Here is a 20,512-nt window from a genome sequence, read left to right on the forward strand (position 1 = left end):
TTGAGGAAAGTCCAAATGGTCTTCATTCAGGCATGAGACCTATTGCTCTATCATTCAGGCATACAAACTGAACACACTCAAGTAGTATTATGGGCTAAAAAAAAATTTTTTTTGTGTGTGTGTGTATAGACACACATACATACACATACTATTATGTATTGTTGACGTAGATATATATACATATAAATATATTCTCTGTGTATGTGCATACTATTATGTGACACCGGTAATCTCATTATGGGGCTCACTGCTATATTTTTTGACAGAATATGTAAATTGGGCATGCCAACTCAACACGCCAAAGTGGTATGACTGGCATAAAAAATAGATTCTCTGTGTATATGCATACCTATGCACACAAATACGTATATATACATACGTACTATTATGTATCATTGAAGGATATACATACATACATATATATATATATATATCCTTATAAATAGATTTTCCGCTTAAACAAGGGCTATGTTAGAGAGAGAGAAAAAAAAAACCTATTTTTTCAAAGTACTTTATGAATATAAACCAAATATTATTTGGCTTGAAGAGAGAATTTGATAAAAATTTAAATAGAGGAATTAAGAAATGTTGGTATATTTATAATTTTATTAACAATATGGACAAATTGGACAATTAACAATTATTTTTTTATGTGCTAGAAGGGTATAGTGGTAATTGTATATTAAAATTACTATTTTCGTTAAAAATAATTGTTTCTGTTAGTGAATGGGGGTGTAAATGTCTTTTTGAAAAGGTTAGGGGATTTTTATTCCTTTGTCTAAAGATTGGAGGTGTATTAGTCATTTTCCCTTTAATTTAATTAACTTTTAGTTAGAAATCAAAAAAGGGCCCCACCATTTTTGCATTTGCATGCAATACCCATCCAAGAAATTACCTAGTTTTCCAATAAATATATTATGTATTGTTGATGCAGATATATATACATAAATAACTAATTTGCATTTGTATAATTTGTTGATTATACAAGTTTAAATGATTGACATGTAGAGAATTATTATTCTTATGGCATTAATAACTAATTTTATTCTTGAGTAATGGATTAAATTTATTTGGCTCGAAGAGAGAATTTGATAAAAATTTAAATAGAGGAATTGAGCAATGAGGGTATATTTATAATTTTATTAAAAATATATGGACAAATTAGATAATTAACAATTATTTTTTTCTGTGCTAGAAGGGTATAACGGTAATTATATATTAAAATTACTATTTCCATTAAAAGTAACTGTTTCCGTTAGTGAATGAGAGTGTAAATATTTTTTTCGAAATATTAGGAGGTTTTTGTTTATTTGTCTAAAGGTTGGGGGTGTGTTAGTCATTTTCCCTTTAATTTAATTAACTTTTAGTTAGAAATCAAAAAAGGGCCCACCATTTTGCATTTGCATGCAATACCCATCCAAGAAATTACATAGTTTTCCAATAAACACACACACACACACACACATATATAAAAGACAAAAGATGGACAAGATTTTACCCCTAGAAAGAGAAAATTTCCATATTCCATTTTCACTTGTAGTTACAACCTTTACAGTCTTCTTTATATTATAAATTCAATTTTTTTAAAGAATTTAAAATTAATCTAAAGACTGCTATAATATTTTCATCACATACTAAGCCTTTAGTACCCATAACTTATATTTAAATTTAAATTTTTTGTTATTACATAGTAATTGAGTATATAAGTAATAAAATCTTGGTGGGTTATAACCGAATATAATAACATATATAAATTGCGGAAATGAAGAGAGTGAGAGAGAGAGAGAGAGATGGCCTCAAATTTCATTGTTTCTGTATATATCTATCAGAAGAAAATTTACCTGATTTCCACATCTTTTGTTTTTTGGTACAATAAGTAGCCTAAACAAGGCTAAGCAATCACTCGGCGAGGGATCGAGATCCCCAAGCCATCATACAAAAGCCAAGTAGAGACCTCGGGAGGGGGGGGGGGGGTGTGAGACACAAATATGTGAACTCCCAGAGGAAGCTTGAGGGCATGAGAAGCCACAAAATCTGCCGCATTATTTGATTCTCTATAAACATGGTGCAGAGCTACTCGCCAATTACGATCCATCAGCCCCTTTGTACTACGAATCAGAGGATAACAAGCATTAACAGTGTTACAACCCTTGGCAACCATTTGAATTGCACACTCACTATCAGCTTCTATGAGAATGTTACGAATGCCAACCTCCCAAGCCAGCAACAGTCCCTGATAAATTCCCCATAACTCGGCCTTTGTCACCGAGCATACACCAATATTAATGCTGAATCCTGTCACCCACTCCCCGTTGCTATTTCGAATTAAACCGCCAGCCCCTGCAGTACCTGAGCTCCTTCGGGACCCATTGGTATTATTTCTATTATAATTTTTTTTAAAGAAATTACAATTAATCTAAAGAATGCTATAATATTTTCATTACATACTAAGCCTTTAGCACCCATAACTTCTATTAAAATTTTAATTTTTTTGTTATGTTGAGTATATAAGTAATAAAATCTCGGTGGGTTATAACCTAATATAAATAATATATATAAATTGCGGAAATGAAAAGAGAGAGGGAGAGAGAGATGGCCTCAAATTTCATTGTTTTTGCATATATCTATCAAAAGAAAATCTACTTTATTTCCACATCTTTAAGCATACATAAAGCTGGATTTAGTTGTAGTTCAATTAGAATTTACAAACCTTGTCCTCGGTCAAGATAAATAAATACTATTAGTGTTATTTTTGAATTTTTAACGAATATATAGTAAGTCTTTAATGTCATGAGTGTGTAAAAACACATTAAAACGTAATATTAATTGTTTTTCTAAACCTCACTAAAAATTCAATGAGGTTTGTTTATCCTCTATTTTCTCTTTCAGGGAGTCCAAGTTGCAAGACTGTAGTGATAATTTGGATTGATTCAAATTTATGACTATGACCATGAACGTAACTGTAAAATTTCCAGATTTAACAAAAGGTTTTAGCAAAAAATTAATTAGAATTTAATAGTGTCATTTATTTAAAACAACTAAGGAAAAAAACATTAATAATTTAATTACAAAAAGTCGCTTTGGTTCAAAATTTTGGACACATGCTTCCTCCACAGTCTTGGCTTCGAACCAGCTTCCCAAGTTTCAAACCTCCTCGCCCTATCAAAAACGACTAAAATTGTGGTTGGAAACTTGGTCCTGAAGTTACTTAATCACCCTTTTAATTTACAGTAAAAAAAAAATTATAAGCAGAAAATATAAATTTTTAGCTTAAATTGGCATGATGAAAGAGCTCAAGCTCTCAAGAATCCTTAAAAAATTACCAATAATAATTAAATTTCACTAGGTTTTTTTCGAAGAATTTGTTTGATTTTTCATTACTAATGTTATGTGACTGAACTGAAGTTGGGCAATTTTCATTATTACATTGACTCTCAATTATGGTTAAGAAAATAGCATTTACCAATAATTAATAAAACACGAGACCCTGAAATTTTGTTCACACACAAAGCATACAAACAATTGAAGAAGGGTGATAAAGTAATAACAACAAACGCTAATAAATCATTAAAATTAAGACAACGTTGTTGTAGCCTTAATTCTCTTTGCTTTGTCCCACTAATAGTGCCCCTTCAGTCGTATCTGGACTGTATGATCTTCTTCAAAGCATCCGGTGCCCACCAAACGGTCCTGATTTATATAATAACTAGGAAATAGAACCGCGCTTTGCGCGGCTTTGAAAAAAGAATTTAGTATTATTCCTTTTTTCTTATTCTACTTTTAACGATTTATTCTATTCGATTAAGAGGCAAGACTTCAAAAAAAAAACATGAAAAAAATAAAGCAAAGCTAAAACCCAAAAGTCTTTTTTAATTATTTAAATTTGCATTTGTTAAATTAACACCACGGAAATAGAAGTGCCATAAATGCACCTTGTCTAAGCCAAAGCCTTGGAAACCTGAGGCTGATATATCACCGCGAGGCCACCTAGAGAAGGAGCAGAAGATGCATCACAGTAGCCTCTTAGTATATTTCCTTCTTCGGCAGTGAATCCGAGAGAGGTGAGCATTGCAGGCCAGCAATTACGGGTGATGATATCAATAGCCCCATAAATTTAGCCCCATCTCTCTATTTAACATTTAACCACCCTTCCTTTCTTGAGAGCTTAATTTTTATTTTTTTATTTTGTTTTATTTTTTTCTTTACTCTCTCTATTGCATGGAGCTTGATTTAAGTTTTCGAGATGATTATCCTTTCATATCAAGCATATTTTCTGATAATCTCTTCAAATCAGACCTAGGAAATGGGTTCTCGTCTAGAAAATCCATCTTCTAAAGGTATATTGTTTCACAACTATCATAATAACCATGATTATGGTCTTATTAATGAGTCCACTTTTTCAAATCCTCACCATCTTAATCGATTTACCATCGAAGGATCCTCAAAAAGTCCCCCTCTCGGGATCTCAACAATGAGTTTCAATCCTCTTGAGGGCTATTCAAATGGATTTTTAGGTACTAAGGGTGCATATACCGCCACTCCGTTGGTACCGAATAGTACAAATGAGGTTTTGCATGGCCCGAAAAGAAGAGGATTTTGGGATTATTCACAAAATTTTTCGGCTCACCCCAAGCTGGAAACTCCAAATTTTTTGCCGATACTAATGAATTTTCAAGATTATGGATCATCGAGTTCAAAATTGTCCGATGAAGTCTCATGTGTAACTGGAGAAAATGCATATAATCAAGATCAAAAGAGGAACAAAAGGATACCTATGAAAAGAGAAAGGAAACTTCCAAAGAAGAACAACATAATCAAAGGGCAGTGGACTCCTCAAGAGGATAGGTAAGAGAAGAACTAAATTAAATTTCATTTTGGTCTTTTTTTCACAAATTAATCCAAAAATTTTATTTATGCTTTCTTCTATTTTTTCTCCTTAGGGTTTTTTTTTTTGGTACGTTTATTGGAGTTATTAAGAATTAGTATCATAAATCTCTTTTTGCAGAATGTTGATCCGGCTAGTTTAAGAGGGAAAAAATTGATAGTTTTTGTAATTTTCAAGTACTTGCCATTTCAACGTCAATTTTTAGATAGAGGAGGAAAAATTGATCCTGCACGGAGAGTAAGTCTATGACTGAAAAAATTAGATGAAATTTAAGAGTAAATACGATAAGCAGTATTCCAACTTGGTAGTTGCAATTTTTTTTGAAGATTTTGCAAGACACAGTTAGCTTATGATTTATGAAGCAAATGTATAATGAGAGCGATTGCCTCATGGTTTATTGAAGAAAAATTTATAAGGAGAGCTAATTTGATCTTGTTTATTGTTGGCGGCAATTGATATCAGACAGTTGTTGCTTATATCTAACGGCCAAGGTTGGAAGTCCGAATATCAAAGGTCTACAATTACGGTCAAGGTTGATCCTGCAAAATTTTACATAGATAGCTCTATTTAAAATTTATTAAAATATAATAGCTATAGAGATGACTAAGGTCCTGTTCAATATTGAGGAAGTGTAGCTATTGTAGCAAAAAATTATGACTTTAAAATAAAGCTTAATAGTATGTAATAAATAAGATTTTTAAATAATAACTTAATTTGACAAAAATAATAAATTAAGATGTTATATCTTTTTTATCATATAGGACTAGTATTATAAGTAATGGATTAAATCAACTTAACCAGTTATATTAGCTAGTATTTACCAAAGATTTTAGTACTGTGGCATTTAAATTAAAACTGCCTAATCTCAATACTAAGCATGGTCTAATTTAATTGTGTTGGAGACTAATCCCTGGCAAGTTTTATATAGATCCCTTTATTCTTAGTTTTTCAAAAATACAATCATACAAATTACCAATTTCTTCCTTCTAATTTTTTATTAATATATATATGTATGTATGTATGTATGTATGTATGTATGTATGTATGTATGTATATATAGGCACACACACATACCCAAGCAACTTGTGGAGCTAGTGATTTCAGGACCGACTTTACAAACAACTGCTTCAGAAATTATGCCACGAATATCAAGAGATCAGCTGCTTCAGCTGGAATTAATTTTGAGGTACTTTTGTAATTTCTTTTTATTTATGTAATTTTAAAGGAAGTATTGATATTTGGTCCCAATAGTGACATATGGATTGAACTGCTACATTATTGTTCTAGTCATTAACAATTGTTCAATTAGACCTTCCAAGGTGATGGGATATGATGAGTTGTTTTTTAACTATCACAAAACTTAATATTCTTAGTTCTTATGAAAATCATAGAATACCTGACGGAAAAGAATAATATTTTTTTTATCTTATTTTACATAGATTTTACTGTTTGATCGAGTCTTGGATAGATTTTAAATACATTATATCATCTACAGTAAATTTTCTATCAAATAATATTGTTGGGATTAAGGAAAAATATTAGTTTAGTGATGTTAATAATTTACCAATAAATGAATATGTATTAATTTAGAAAGAGATTTTTTGTTTGAAGAATTTTATAGATATATGTACATATTTACTTGTAAAAGAACATAAATCGTGCTTCCTTAAGTCAATGATATCTTCTCAAATGGCTCCCACTTATAATAGTGTAGCTTTGTTAAGCAACTTGTAATTATACAATATTTCTTTTTTGCCTTTCCTTAGTTTGTGTAATCATACACATACCACTATTGTGTAAGTATTTACTTTTGAAAAATATGAATACAAAAGTATTCTCAAGTTTCACTTGATTATTTTATAATTTCTAGTCTCATATCATAATAATTTTCATATTTTTGGGCTTCATGGGTTCTCATTTGAAAGAAGTACAAAGAAAAAAGAAAATCTTTATTGATAGAAAAAGATATACTAAATGTAGTGCATGCTCTACAAAATAATTAATGACGACATGCGCTCAGTTAGGAACGAAGAGAAGCTACAAAAGCAAAAGAAAAACTTTAGATGCATATTTTTCAAAGAGTTGAATTCAAATAATAGAAATTGTAAAAAAAAAAAGTTCCTTAATTTTATGAGTTATATAATTTATTCATTATTAATTTTTGTATGAGATTAATTATGAGTTTATATTTTCAATGGGTCCTAAAGGATTCAAAAAGTCGCTATTGTCTTACGCATTTAACAAAGCTATTTATTTGCTACACTGGCTCAATTTGGAACTTGATGATTTAATTATTTATCAAGATTATTAACTTATCGGATAGTTATTTATCAATGTTTTATTTATGTTTTACGTTAATTAAAAAAAGAAATTATATAAAAGAAAAATAAACCAATTTAATGATATTCGCTGATGTGCACTATTGAGTGTATGAGCTCAGCATCCTTTTCATGATTTGCAGAAGCACAATTGGAAAAAATCAGATAACAAAAAAAAATTATTAAAATACACACACATAGACTGAAGGATTTATTAAATTATTAAAGTTAGAAATAAGTTAAAAGACAATAAAAATACAAACTTCAATATAGTACAGAACAAAATACACCGCACTGCAGTAAGTGTTTTGTTTGTATTTTAGTTTGTCCTTTATTTCAACAACTTAAAAGATCCCTTATTAGATAAAGACTATATATATATATATATATATATAACGAAAATGTTGAATAGGAGCACACCCAAGGAATATGGTGACGAAACAAGGGGCTCTTAAGTGATTAATGACTCTTTTTTTGTATCTATGTATAGTTCTACTGTTGCCCCCACTCCAACAGTTAAACATATATTTTATTTTGTAATCCTTTTGAGTTCTTAGAGTAACTTAGTTATTAGAATGCCACCGGCATTCGTTCCGAGCAAAGTTCAAGCTCTCCATCAGATTCGTATGGTTAAATTAGTTACAGCTTTCCTTGTTTGTAGACAAAGCTAATTCGGAATTGTCTTTAGTTTCATGGTTTAACTTGTATCCATTTACTTCATATTGGCCTCGAGTTCACTCATGGAAATATAACCATCCCCAAATCTCTCACGTCAATCGCATGATCCTCTTATCCTTTTCCATTCTTATTTACTCAAGGTGCGCGGGGAAGCGGAAATAAAGAAAACTCAATTTGTACTCCTCTAAGTTGTGGGCTATAATGCTCAATTTGAAAAACAAATAAAGGAAAAACACACATACTCACAAATGTAATAATATGGAGATTGGTTTTCCATTTTTATAAGCCATAACATATTTATGATTTTTATTGTATTTTCTTGCAATTATGCCTTCATTAATTCGAATTGTATATTATGCTATAATACTCTTGATGCATCTTGGAATTAAGCATTCCTTCATGCTGACCTTATTAGTATTGTGGCTTTTGTGAGACATGGGCCCTCCGTCCAAATGTGAACGAATGAAACTATCGAATCAAGTAATACACAAGTTTCCACGACGCGGCATGACTTAAGCTCATAACTCTTTTGTAACATGGCTGATGAACGAGGTGTCATAGATAGCGCCATAAGGCCATGGCGTCGCGAAGCGGCAATCTCCTAGCTAGTAAAGTAGCAATAATCACGGTGATTAACTGATGCTAATTAGCTAATTTGATTGAAAGTCGTGAAGTATGGGGCACGAACGATCGACCAACGCAATGCATACGTCTTGGATGCATTAGGGACACCAAATGTGATCCATATATATGCTAGCCAGTACTATATATAGAGCAACAATGTGTGCCTCGAGTATTCGCAAATTACTAACAAATTAGTAATATACCAAAAAAGGGAGGGAAAAAAAAACAGCAACCATGGTTTTAAAATTTGAGAAAAGCTTTATCATTCCCATGTTTGTGATCATCAGTTTGGTGATCACTTGTGCATCACAAGTGGTGTCCGGCCGGTCGATGCATGAACCGTCCATCGTTGCGAAACACGAACAGTGGATGGCTCAGCATGGACGCACTTACAAGGACGAGCTAGAGAAGGCAATGCGTCTTAAGATATTCAAGCAAAACCTTGAATACATTGAGAAAGCCAACAAGGAGGGGAATCGGACGTACAAGTTGGGCACCAATGAATTTTCAGACTTAACTAACGAGGAGTTTCGTGCTTCATATACAGGATACAACAGGCCAGTACCAAGCCTAAGCCGCCAGTCATCACGGCCATCCACCTTCAAGTACCAAAACGTGACTGATGTTCCGACTAGCATCGACTGGAGGAAGAAAGGAGCTGTCACTCATATAAAGAACCAAGGCAATTGTGGTAATTAATTATTATATATATATTGATGAAGTGATGCTGCAGATTGTTTGTAGCTGTCACATCATGTACAACAAATTAACCTAGAATATTATATAATATTATTATTCGTCGTCTAACGTAACATGCAATATTATTTTGCAGGATCCTGTTGGGCATTTTCAGCTGTGGCGGCGGTGGAAGGGATCACTCAGATTACTGGTGGGAAACTGATTGAACTTTCGGAGCAGCAGTTGGTAGACTGCTCAACAGACAACAATGGATGCAGTGGGGGTCTTATGGATAAAGCCTTTGAGTATATTATAGAAAACAAGGGCCTTGCCACAGAAGCGGACTATCCGTACCAGCAAGAGCAAGGAACCTGTGACGAACAGAAAGAGAAAGCTGCTGCTGCTACAATCGGTAAATATGAAGATTTACCGAAAGGTGATGAGCATGCCTTACTCCAGGCCGTAACCAAGCAGCCAGTATCAGTCTGTGTTGAAGCGAGCGGACAAGCCTTCCGTTTTTACGAAAGAGGTGTGCTTAACGCAGAATGCGGGAATAACTGTGATCATGGTGTCGCTGTTGTTGGGTTTGGAACTGCTGAAGAAGAAGATGGAGCCAATTACTGGTTAATTAAGAATTCGTGGGGGGAGACTTGGGGTGAGTCCGGCTACATAAGGATTCTCAGAGATGAAGGTCTCTGTGGCATTGCCACTGAGGCTTCCTATCCAGTTGCAATGTGACTTCTATAATTTTATTAGCCTCCTCTTCATAGCAGTATCAATGAGGTTGTGCTATCCTACATTTGGAAATAATTTAATCTTGTTGGAGTCTTAAATAGTTTTGGAGTATTGATGATATCTTCATCAACTTCAAACCCGCTGATGTATTAGCTAGCCACTGAAAGCTGATATTTATCTATTGTGCGGTTAATTTTCTATATTTCTTAATGTTTGTAATGGAATTAATGCCAGTATACTTGGTGTCTTCTATAATTAATGTTAAATCTCTTGTTTAAATATAATCTTGATCTTCGCCACAATTACTTTATTACAATTTAAGCAATAAATTAATTATATTACTTATTTATCAAATTCCTATTGGTAAATTTAAAGGTTTTCTTTTAAACAAAAGTATTTTTGGAGAAAATTGAGCAAAATGCCGGCTCCAATTGTTAATTTGGAGAAATTAATTGGAACCCGCTCGTGTTTTAAAACACATTCACACTCCTCACGGCATGTATTGACCGTGAAGCTTAAGTACTGTTTTGAGAATATGAATGAAGTAAAATAACATATATGCATATCCTCGATGAGCAACAACTTCATTTTCTTCTGAGCATTTATTCTTCTCATATGCATCACTCTCAATTTAGTGAATGTTATAATGATGGAAATGAGTTTCGCTACAAGATCAAAAGAGAAATTTTGTAGTATACAAATGGCTCAAATTAAGTTAAATTTCATGGTAACCATAAAAGATTTTAGTTATTAGAACCAAAGAGAAAATTCATAGTTACGCATACCACTCGAATTAGGTTGATGTATATTTTGCAACTCAATCGATAAAAGCTTGTGACATTAGAGTAGATTTTTTACATCAGTTTTGATAATGTTTATACAAGTACCGTTAATAAATATTTCTTCTCTTTGCGGAGGTTCACTTAAAAAAAATGAGAGGTTTTATATTACTATAGGTTTATGCCATTGTCAATGTTTATTTTATTTTATTATTTGTGACTGTAAATATTACTATATGTTTATGCCATTGTCAATGTTTATTTTATTTTATTATTTGTGACTGTAAATCTCACACACATAAAATTAACATGCAAATTATTTTATTTCATTCATATTCCAAAGTTTTATGACCACTAAGGGTAAATTTTGTGAATCATATATCTATTAGATAAGAAATTCTAGAATTTCTCCTATTAGATTATGTGACACCGCTGATCCCACTATGAGACCTATTACTCTATCATTCAGGCATACAAACTGAACACACTCAAGTAGCATTATGAGCTCAAAAAAAAAAATATTATGTGTGTGTGTGTGTGTGTGTGTAGACACACATACAGACACATACTATTTTGTATCGTTTACGTAGATACGTATACATATAAATATGTTCTCTGTGTATGTGCATACTATTATGTGACACCGGCAATCTCACTATGGGACTCACTGCTATATTTTTTGACAGAATATGTAAATTGGGCATGCCAACTCAACGCGCCAAAGTGGTATGACTGGCATAAAAAATAGATTCTCTGTGTATATGCATACCTGTGCACACAAATACGTATATAAACATACATATGATTATGTATCATTGAAGGATATATATATCCATATAAATAGATTTTCGGCTAGAACAAGGGCTATGTTAGAGAGAGAGAGAACCCTATTTTTTAAGGTACTTCACGAATATCAACCAAATATTAATATTTCTTAATTATGCTGTAAATTTGAGATTTGAAATTATATCTCTTGTACCACTTTAAACAAATTTACAATTAAACCAACTACCATCCATAATCCATTCTAAACTATAACCATGCATGATTCTTAAGAGAATGTTTACTCATTAAAATTTTTAATACTAATAACTTTTTTTCCTTCAAAATTTCATATACTACTTTGAAGTCCATGATTATTTCTTTCTGTCTTTTTCCCAAACTTTTCATTTATTGGCTTATTGCAATCTTTATCATTTAGTTGGTTATGGTTATCCTCTTTGAAGTCATTAGTTTTCTAAAATCGGTATAAAATTATTGATAAAATAGAAAGCAAATGAAAGCCATTTCCATCTAGCTAGGCGTGCAATAAGAAAAATGTTAACCTTATTATGTGGCTCCAATTGGAGTTGAGGAAAGTCCAAATGGTCTTCATTCAGGCATGAGACCTATTGCTCTATCATTCAGGCATACAAACTGAACACACTCAAGTAGTATTATGGGCTAAAAAAAAATTTTTTTTGTGTGTGTGTGTATAGACACACAAACATACACATACTATTATGTATTGTTGACGTAGATATATATACATATAAATATATTCTCTGTGTATGTGCATACTATTATGTGACACCGGTAATCTCATTATGGGGCTCACTGCTATATTTTTTGACAGAATATGTAAATTGGGCATGCCAACTCAACACGCCAAAGTGGTATGACTGGCATAAAAAATAGATTCTCTGTGTATATGCATACCTATGCACACAAATACGTATATATACATACGTACTATTATGTATCATTGAAGGATATACATACATACATATATATATATATATATATCCTTATAAATAGATTTTCCGCTTAAACAAGGGCTATGTTAGAGAGAGAGAAAAAAAAAACCTATTTTTTCAAAGTACTTTATGAATATAAACCAAATATTATTTGGCTTGAAGAGAGAATTTGATAAAAATTTAAATAGAGGAATTAAGAAATGTTGGTATATTTATAATTTTATTAACAATATGGACAAATTGGACAATTAACAATTATTTTTTTATGTGCTAGAAGGGTATAGTGGTAATTGTATATTAAAATTACTATTTTCGTTAAAAATAATTGTTTCTGTTAGTGAATGGGGGTGTAAATGTCTTTTTGAAAAGGTTAGGGGATTTTTATTCCTTTGTCTAAAGATTGGAGGTGTATTAGTCATTTTCCCTTTAATTTAATTAACTTTTAGTTAGAAATCAAAAAAGGGCCCCACCATTTTTGCATTTGCATGCAATACCCATCCAAGAAATTACCTAGTTTTCCAATAAATATATTATGTATTGTTGATGCAGATATATATACATAAATAACTAATTTGCATTTGTATAATTTGTTGATTATACAAGTTTAAATGATTGACATGTAGAGAATTATTATTCTTATGGCATTAATAACTAATTTTATTCTTGAGTAATGGATTAAATTTATTTGGCTCGAAGAGAGAATTTGATAAAAATTTAAATAGAGGAATTGAGCAATGAGGGTATATTTATAATTTTATTAAAAATATATGGACAAATTAGATAATTAACAATTATTTTTTTCTGTGCTAGAAGGGTATAACGGTAATTATATATTAAAATTACTATTTCCATTAAAAGTAACTGTTTCCGTTAGTGAATGAGAGTGTAAATATTTTTTTCGAAATATTAGGAGGTTTTTGTTTATTTGTCTAAAGGTTGGGGGTGTGTTAGTCATTTTCCCTTTAATTTAATTAACTTTTAGTTAGAAATCAAAAAAGGGCCCACCATTTTGCATTTGCATGCAATACCCATCCAAGAAATTACATAGTTTTCCAATAAACACACACACACACACACACATATATAAAAGACAAAAGATGGACAAGATTTTACCCCTAGAAAGAGAAAATTTCCATATTCCATTTTCACTTGTAGTTACAACCTTTACAGTCTTCTTTATATTATAAATTCAATTTTTTTAAAGAATTTAAAATTAATCTAAAGACTGCTATAATATTTTCATCACATACTAAGCCTTTAGTACCCATAACTTATATTTAAATTTAAATTTTTTGTTATTACATAGTAATTGAGTATATAAGTAATAAAATCTTGGTGGGTTATAACCGAATATAATAACATATATAAATTGCGGAAATGAAGAGAGTGAGAGAGAGAGAGAGAGATGGCCTCAAATTTCATTGTTTCTGTATATATCTATCAGAAGAAAATTTACCTGATTTCCACATCTTTTGTTTTTTGGTACAATAAGTAGCCTAAACAAGGCTAAGCAATCACTCGGCGAGGGATCGAGATCCCCAAGCCATCATACAAAAGCCAAGTAGAGACCTCGGGAGGGGGGGGGGGGGGGGGCCACAAAAATGTGAACCCCCAGGGGAAGCTTGAGGGCATGAGAAGCCACAAAATCTGCCGCATTATTTGATTCTCTATAAACATGGTGCAGAGCTACTCGCCAATTACGATCCATCAGCCCCTTTGTACTACGAATCAGAGGATAACAAGCATTAACAGTGTTACAACCCTTGGCAACCATTTGAATTGCACACTCACTATCAGCTTCTATGAGAATGTTACGAATGCCAACCTCCCAAGCCAGCAACAGTCCCTGATAAATTCCCCATAACTCGGCCTTTGTCACCGAGCATACACCAATATTAATGCTGAATCCTGTCACCCACTCCCCGTTGCTATTTCGAATTAAACCGCCAGCCCCTGCAGTACCTGAGCTCCTTCGGGACCCATTGGTATTATTTCTATTATAATTTTTTTTAAAGAAATTACAATTAATCTAAAGAATGCTATAATATTTTCATTACATACTAAGCCTTTAGCACCCATAACTTCTATTAAAATTTTAATTTTTTTGTTATGTTGAGTATATAAGTAATAAAATCTCGGTGGGTTATAACCTAATATAAATAATATATATAAATTGCGGAAATGAAAAGAGAGAGGGAGAGAGAGATGGCCTCAAATTTCATTGTTTTTGCATATATCTATCAAAAGAAAATCTACTTTATTTCCACATCTTTAAGCATACATAAAGCTGGATTTAGTTGTAGTTCAATTAGAATTTACAAACCTTGTCCTCGGTCAAGATAAATAAATACTATTAGTGTTATTTTTGAATTTTTAACGAATATATAGTAAGTCTTTAATGTCATGAGTGTGTAAAAACACATTAAAACGTAATATTAATTGTTTTTCTAAACCTCACTAAAAATTCAATGAGGTTTGTTTATCCTCTATTTTCTCTTTCAGGGAGTCCAAGTTGCAAGACTGTAGTGATAATTTGGATTGATTCAAATTTATGACTATGACCATGAACGTAACTGTAAAATTTCCAGATTTAACAAAAGGTTTTAGCAAAAAATTAATTAGAATTTAATAGTGTCATTTATTTAAAACAACTAAGGAAAAAAACATTAATAATTTAATTACAAAAAGTCGCTTTGGTTCAAAATTTTGGACACATGCTTCCTCCACAGTCTTGGCTTCGAACCAGCTTCCCAAGTTTCAAACCTCCTCGCCCTATCAAAAACGACTAAAATTGTGGTTGGAAACTTGGTCCTGAAGTTACTTAATCACCCTTTTAATTTACAGTAAAAAAAAAATTATAAGCAGAAAATATAAATTTTTAGCTTAAATTGGCATGATGAAAGAGCTCAAGCTCTCAAGAATCCTTAAAAAATTACCAATAATAATTAAATTTCACTAGGTTTTTTTCGAAGAATTTGTTTGATTTTTCATTACTAATGTTATGTGACTGAGCTGAAGTTGGGCAATTTTCATTATTACATTGACTCTCAATTATGGTTAAGAAAATAGCATTTACCAATAATTAATAAAACACGAGACCCTGAAATTTTGTTCACACACAAAGCATACAAACAATTGAAGAAGGGTGATAAAGTAATAACAACAAACGCTAATAAATCATTAAAATTAAGACAACGTTGTTGTAGCCTTAATTCTCTTTGCTTTGTCCCACTAATAGTGCCCCTTCAGTCGTATCTGGACTGTATGATCTTCTTCAAAGCATCCGGTGCCCACCAAACGGTCCTGATTTATATAATAACTAGGAAATAGAACCGCGCTTTGCGCGGCTTTGAAAAAAGAATTTAGTATTATTCCTTTTTTCTTATTCTACTTTTAACGATTTATTCTATTCGATTAAGAGGCAAGACTTCAAAAAAAAAACATGAAAAAAATAAAGCAAAGCTAAAACCCAAAAGTCTTTTTTAATTATTTAAACTTGCATTTGTTAAATTAACACCACGGAAATAGAAGTGCCATAAATGCACCTTGTCTAAGCCAAAGCCTTGGAAACCTGAGGCTGATATATCACCGCGAGGCCACCTAGAGAAGGAGCAGAAGATGCATCACAGTAGCCTCTTAGTATATTTCCTTCTTCGGCAGTGAATCCGAGAGAGGTGAGCATTGCAGGCCAGCAATTACGGGTGATGATATCAATAGCCGAATAAATTTAGCCCCATCTCTCTATTTAACATTTAACCACCCTTCCTTTCTTGAGAGCTTAATTTTTATTTTTTTATTTTGTTTTATTTTTTTCTTTACTCTCTCTACTGCATGGAGCTTGATTTAAGTTTTCGAGATGATTATCCTTTCATATCAAGCATATTTTCTGATAATCTCTTCAAATCAGACCTAGGAAATGGGTTCTCGTCTAGAAAATCCATCTTCTAAAGGTATATTGTTTCACAACTATCATAATAACCATGATTATGGTCTTATTAATGAGTCCACTTTTTCAAATCCTCACCATCTTAATCGATTTACCATCGAAGGATCCTCAAAAAGTCCCCCTCTCGGGATCTCAACAATGAGTTTCAATCCTCTTGAGGGCTATTCAAATGGATTTTTAGGTACTAAGGGTGCATATACCGCCACTCCGTTGGTACCGAATAGTACAAATGAGGTTTTGCATGGCCCGAAAAGAAGAGGATTTTGGGATTATTCACAGAATTTTTCGGCTCACCCCAAGCTGGAAACTCCAAATTTTTTGCCGATACTAATGAATTTTCAAGATTATGGATCATCGAGTTCAAAATTGTCCGATGAAGTCTCATGTGTAACTGGAGAAAATGCATATAATCAAGATCAAAAGAGGAACAAAAGGATACCTATGAAAAGAGAAAGGAAACTTCCAAAGAAGAACAACATAATCAAAGGGCAGTGGACTCCTCAAGAGGATAGGTAAGAGAAGAACTAAATTAAATTTCATTTTGGTCTTTTTTTCACAAATTAATCCAAAAATTTTATTTATGCTTTCTTCTATTTTTTCTCCTTAGGGTTTTTTTTTTTGGTACGTTTATTGGAGTTATTAAGAATTAGTATCATAAATCTCTTTTTGCAGAATGTTGATCCGGCTAGTTTAAGAGGGAAAAAATTGATAGTTTTTGTAATTTTCAAGTACTTGCCATTTCAACGTCAATTTTTAGATAGAGGAGGAAAAATTGATCCTGCACGGAGAGTAAGTCTATGACTGAAAAAATTAGATGAAATTTAAGAGTAAATACGATAAGCAGTATTCCAACTTGGTAGTTGCAATTTTTTTTGAAGATTTTGCAAGACACAGTTAGCTTATGATTTATGAAGCAAATGTATAATGAGAGCGATTGCCTCATGGTTTATTGAAGAAAAATTTATAAGGAGAGCTAATTTGATCTTGTTTATTGTTGGCGGCAATTGATATCAGACAGTTGTTGCTTATATCTAACGGCCAAGGTTGGAAGTCCGAATATCAAAGGTCTACAATTACGGTCAAGGTTGATCCTGCAAAATTTTACATAGATAGCTCTATTTAAAATTTATTAAAATATAATAGCTATAGAGATGACTAAGGTCCTGTTCAATATTGAGGAAGTGTAGCTATTGTAGCAAAAAATTATGACTTTAAAATAAAGCTTAATAGTATGTAATAAATAAGATTTTTAAATAATAACTTAATTTGACAAAAATAATAAATTAAGATGTTATATCTTTTTTATCATATAGGACTAGTATTATAAGTAATGGATTAAATCAACTTAACCAGTTATATTAGCTAGTATTTACCAAAGATTTTAGTACTGTGGCATTTAAATTAAAACTGCCTAATCTCAATACTAAGCATGGTCTAATTTAATTGTGTTGGAGACTAATCCCTGGCAAGTTTTATATAGATCCCTTTATTCTTAGTTTTTCAAAAATACAATCATACAAATTACCAATTTCTTCCTTCTAATTTTTTATTAATATATATATGTATGTATGTATGTATGTATGTATGTATGTATGTATGTATGTATATATAGGCACACACACATACCCAAGCAACTTGTGGAGCTAGTGATTTCAGGACCGACTTTACAAACAACTGCTTCAGAAATTATGCCACGAATATCAAGAGATCAGCTGCTTCAGCTGGAATTAATTTTGAGGTACTTTTGTAATTTCTTTTTATTTATGTAATTTTAAAGGAAGTATTGATATTTGGTCCCAATAGTGACATATGGATTGAACTGCTACATTATTGTTCTAGTCATTAACAATTGTTCAATTAGACCTTCCAAGGTGATGGGATATGATGAGTTGTTTTTTAACTATCACAAAACTTAATATTCTTAGTTCTTATGAAAATCATAGAATACCTGACGGAAAAGAATAATATTTTTTTTATCTTATTTTACATAGATTTTACTGTTTGATCGAGTCTTGGATAGATTTTAAATACATTATATCATCTACAGTAAATTTTCTATCAAATAATATTGTTGGGATTAAGGAAAAATATTAGTTTAGTGATGTTAATAATTTACCAATAAATGAATATGTATTAATTTAGAAAGAGATTTTTTGTTTGAAGAATTTTATAGATATATGTACATATTTACTTGTAAAAGAACATAAATCGTGCTTCCTTAAGTCAATGATATCTTCTCAAATGGCTCCCACTTATAATAGTGTAGCTTTGTTAAGCAACTTGTAATTATACAATATTTCTTTTTTGCCTTTCCTTAGTTTGTGTAATCATACACATACCACTATTGTGTAAGTATTTACTTTTGAAAAATATGAATACAAAAGTATTCTCAAGTTTCACTTGATTATTTTATAATTTCTAGTCTCATATCATAATAATTTTCATATTTTTGGGCTTCATGGGTTCTCATTTGAAAGAAGTACAAAGAAAAAAGAAAATCTTTATTGATAGAAAAAGATATACTAAATGTAGTGCATGCTCTACAAAATAATTAATGACGACATGCGCTCAGTTAGGAACGAAGAGAAGCTACAAAAGCAAAAGAAAAACTTTAGATGCATATTTTTCAAAGAGTTGAATTCAAATAATAGAAATTGTAAAAAAAAAAAGTTCCTTAATTTTATGAGTTATATAATTTATTCATTATTAATTTTTGTATGAGATTAATTATGAGTTTATATTTTCAATGGGTCCTAAAGGATTCAAAAAGTCGCTATTGTCTTACGCATTTAACAAAGCTATTTATTTGCTACACTGGCTCAATTTGGAACTTGATGATTTAATTATTTATCAAGATTATTAACTTATCGGATAGTTATTTATCAATGTTTTATTTATGTTTTACGTTAATTAAAAAAAGAAATTATATAAAAGAAAAATAAACCAATTTAATGATATTCGCTGATGTGCACTATTGAGTGTATGAGCTCAGCATCCTTTTCATGATTTGCAGAAGCACAATTGGAAAAAATCAGATAACAAAAAAAAATTATTAAAATACACACACATAGACTGAAGGATTTATTAAATTATTAAAGTTAGAAATAAGTTAAAAGACAATAAAAATACAAACTTCAATATAGTACAGAACAAAATACACCGCACTGCAGTAAGTGTTTTGTTTGTATTTTAGTTTGTCCTTTATTTCAACAACTTAAAAGATCCCTTATTAGATAAAGACTATATATATATATATATATATAACGAAAATGTTGAATAGGAGCACACCCAAGGAATATGGTGACGAAACAAGGGGCTCTTAAGTGATTAATGACTCTTTTTTTGTATCTATGTATAGTTCTACTGTTGCCCCCACTCCAACAGTTAAACATATATTTTATTTTGTAATCCTTTTGAGTTCTTAGAGTAACTTAGTTATTAGAATGCCACCGGCATTCGTTCCGAGCAAAGTTCAAGCTCTCCATCAGATTCGTATGGTTAAATTAGTTACAGCTTTCCTTGTTTGTAGACAAAGCTAATTCGGAATTGTCTTTAGTTTCATGGTTTAACTTGTATCCATTTACTTCATATTGGCCTCGAGTTCACTCATGGAAATATAACCATCCCCAAATCTCTCACGTCAATCGCATGATCCTCTTATCCTTTTCCATTCTTATTTACTCAAGGTGCGCGGGGAAGCGGAAATAAAGAAAACTCAATTTGTACTCCTCTAAGTTGTGGGCTATAATGCTCAATTTGAAAAACAAATAAAGGAAAAACACACATACTCACAAATGTAATAATATGGAGATTGGTTTTCCATTTTTATAAGCCATAACATATTTATGATTTTTATTGTATTTTCTTGCAATTATGCCTTCATTAATTCGAATTGTATATTATGCTATAATACTCTTGATGCATCTTGGAATTAAGCATTCCTTCATGCTGACCTTATTAGTATTGTGGCTTTTGTGAGACATGGGCCCTCCGTCCAAATGTGAACGAATGAAACTATCGAATCAAGTAATACACAAGTTTCCACGACGCGGCATGACTTAAGCTCATAACTCTTTTGTAACATGGCTGATGAACGAGGTGTCATAGATAGCGCCATAAGGCCATGGCGTCGC

General features: G+C 31.6%; 1 protein-coding gene across 1 annotated transcript; it reads left to right on the top strand.

Annotated features, from left to right (window-relative positions):
* Positions 1–8,468: 8,468 nt before the first annotated feature.
* Positions 8,469–10,203, top strand: LOC102606920 (zingipain-1). Its single transcript, XM_052435266.1, has 2 exons — positions 8,469–9,196; positions 9,338–10,203. The coding sequence occupies exons 1-2, from the start codon at positions 8,740–8,742 to the stop codon at positions 9,919–9,921; spliced, it is 1,041 nt and encodes a 346-aa protein (XP_052291226.1). The 5' UTR covers positions 8,469–8,739; the 3' UTR covers positions 9,922–10,203.
* The last annotated feature ends 10,309 nt before the right edge of the window (positions 10,204–20,512 follow it).

This window comes from Citrus sinensis, chromosome 2 (assembly GCF_022201045.2).
Source record: "Citrus sinensis cultivar Valencia sweet orange chromosome 2, DVS_A1.0, whole genome shotgun sequence".
NCBI classification, from domain to species: domain Eukaryota; kingdom Viridiplantae; phylum Streptophyta; class Magnoliopsida; order Sapindales; family Rutaceae; genus Citrus; species Citrus sinensis.

What these genes read in the sequence shown, in the direction of transcription:
- LOC102606920 (XM_052435266.1), top strand. Translation starts at nt 8,740, where the DNA reads ATGGTTTTAAAATTTGAGAAAAGCTTTATCATTCCCATGTTTGTGATC. An exon ending in AAAGAACCAAGGCAATTGTG is followed by an intron (nt 9,197 to 9,337) that starts GTAATTAATTAT and finishes ATTATTTTGCAG; the next exon opens with GATCCTGTTGGGCATTTTCA.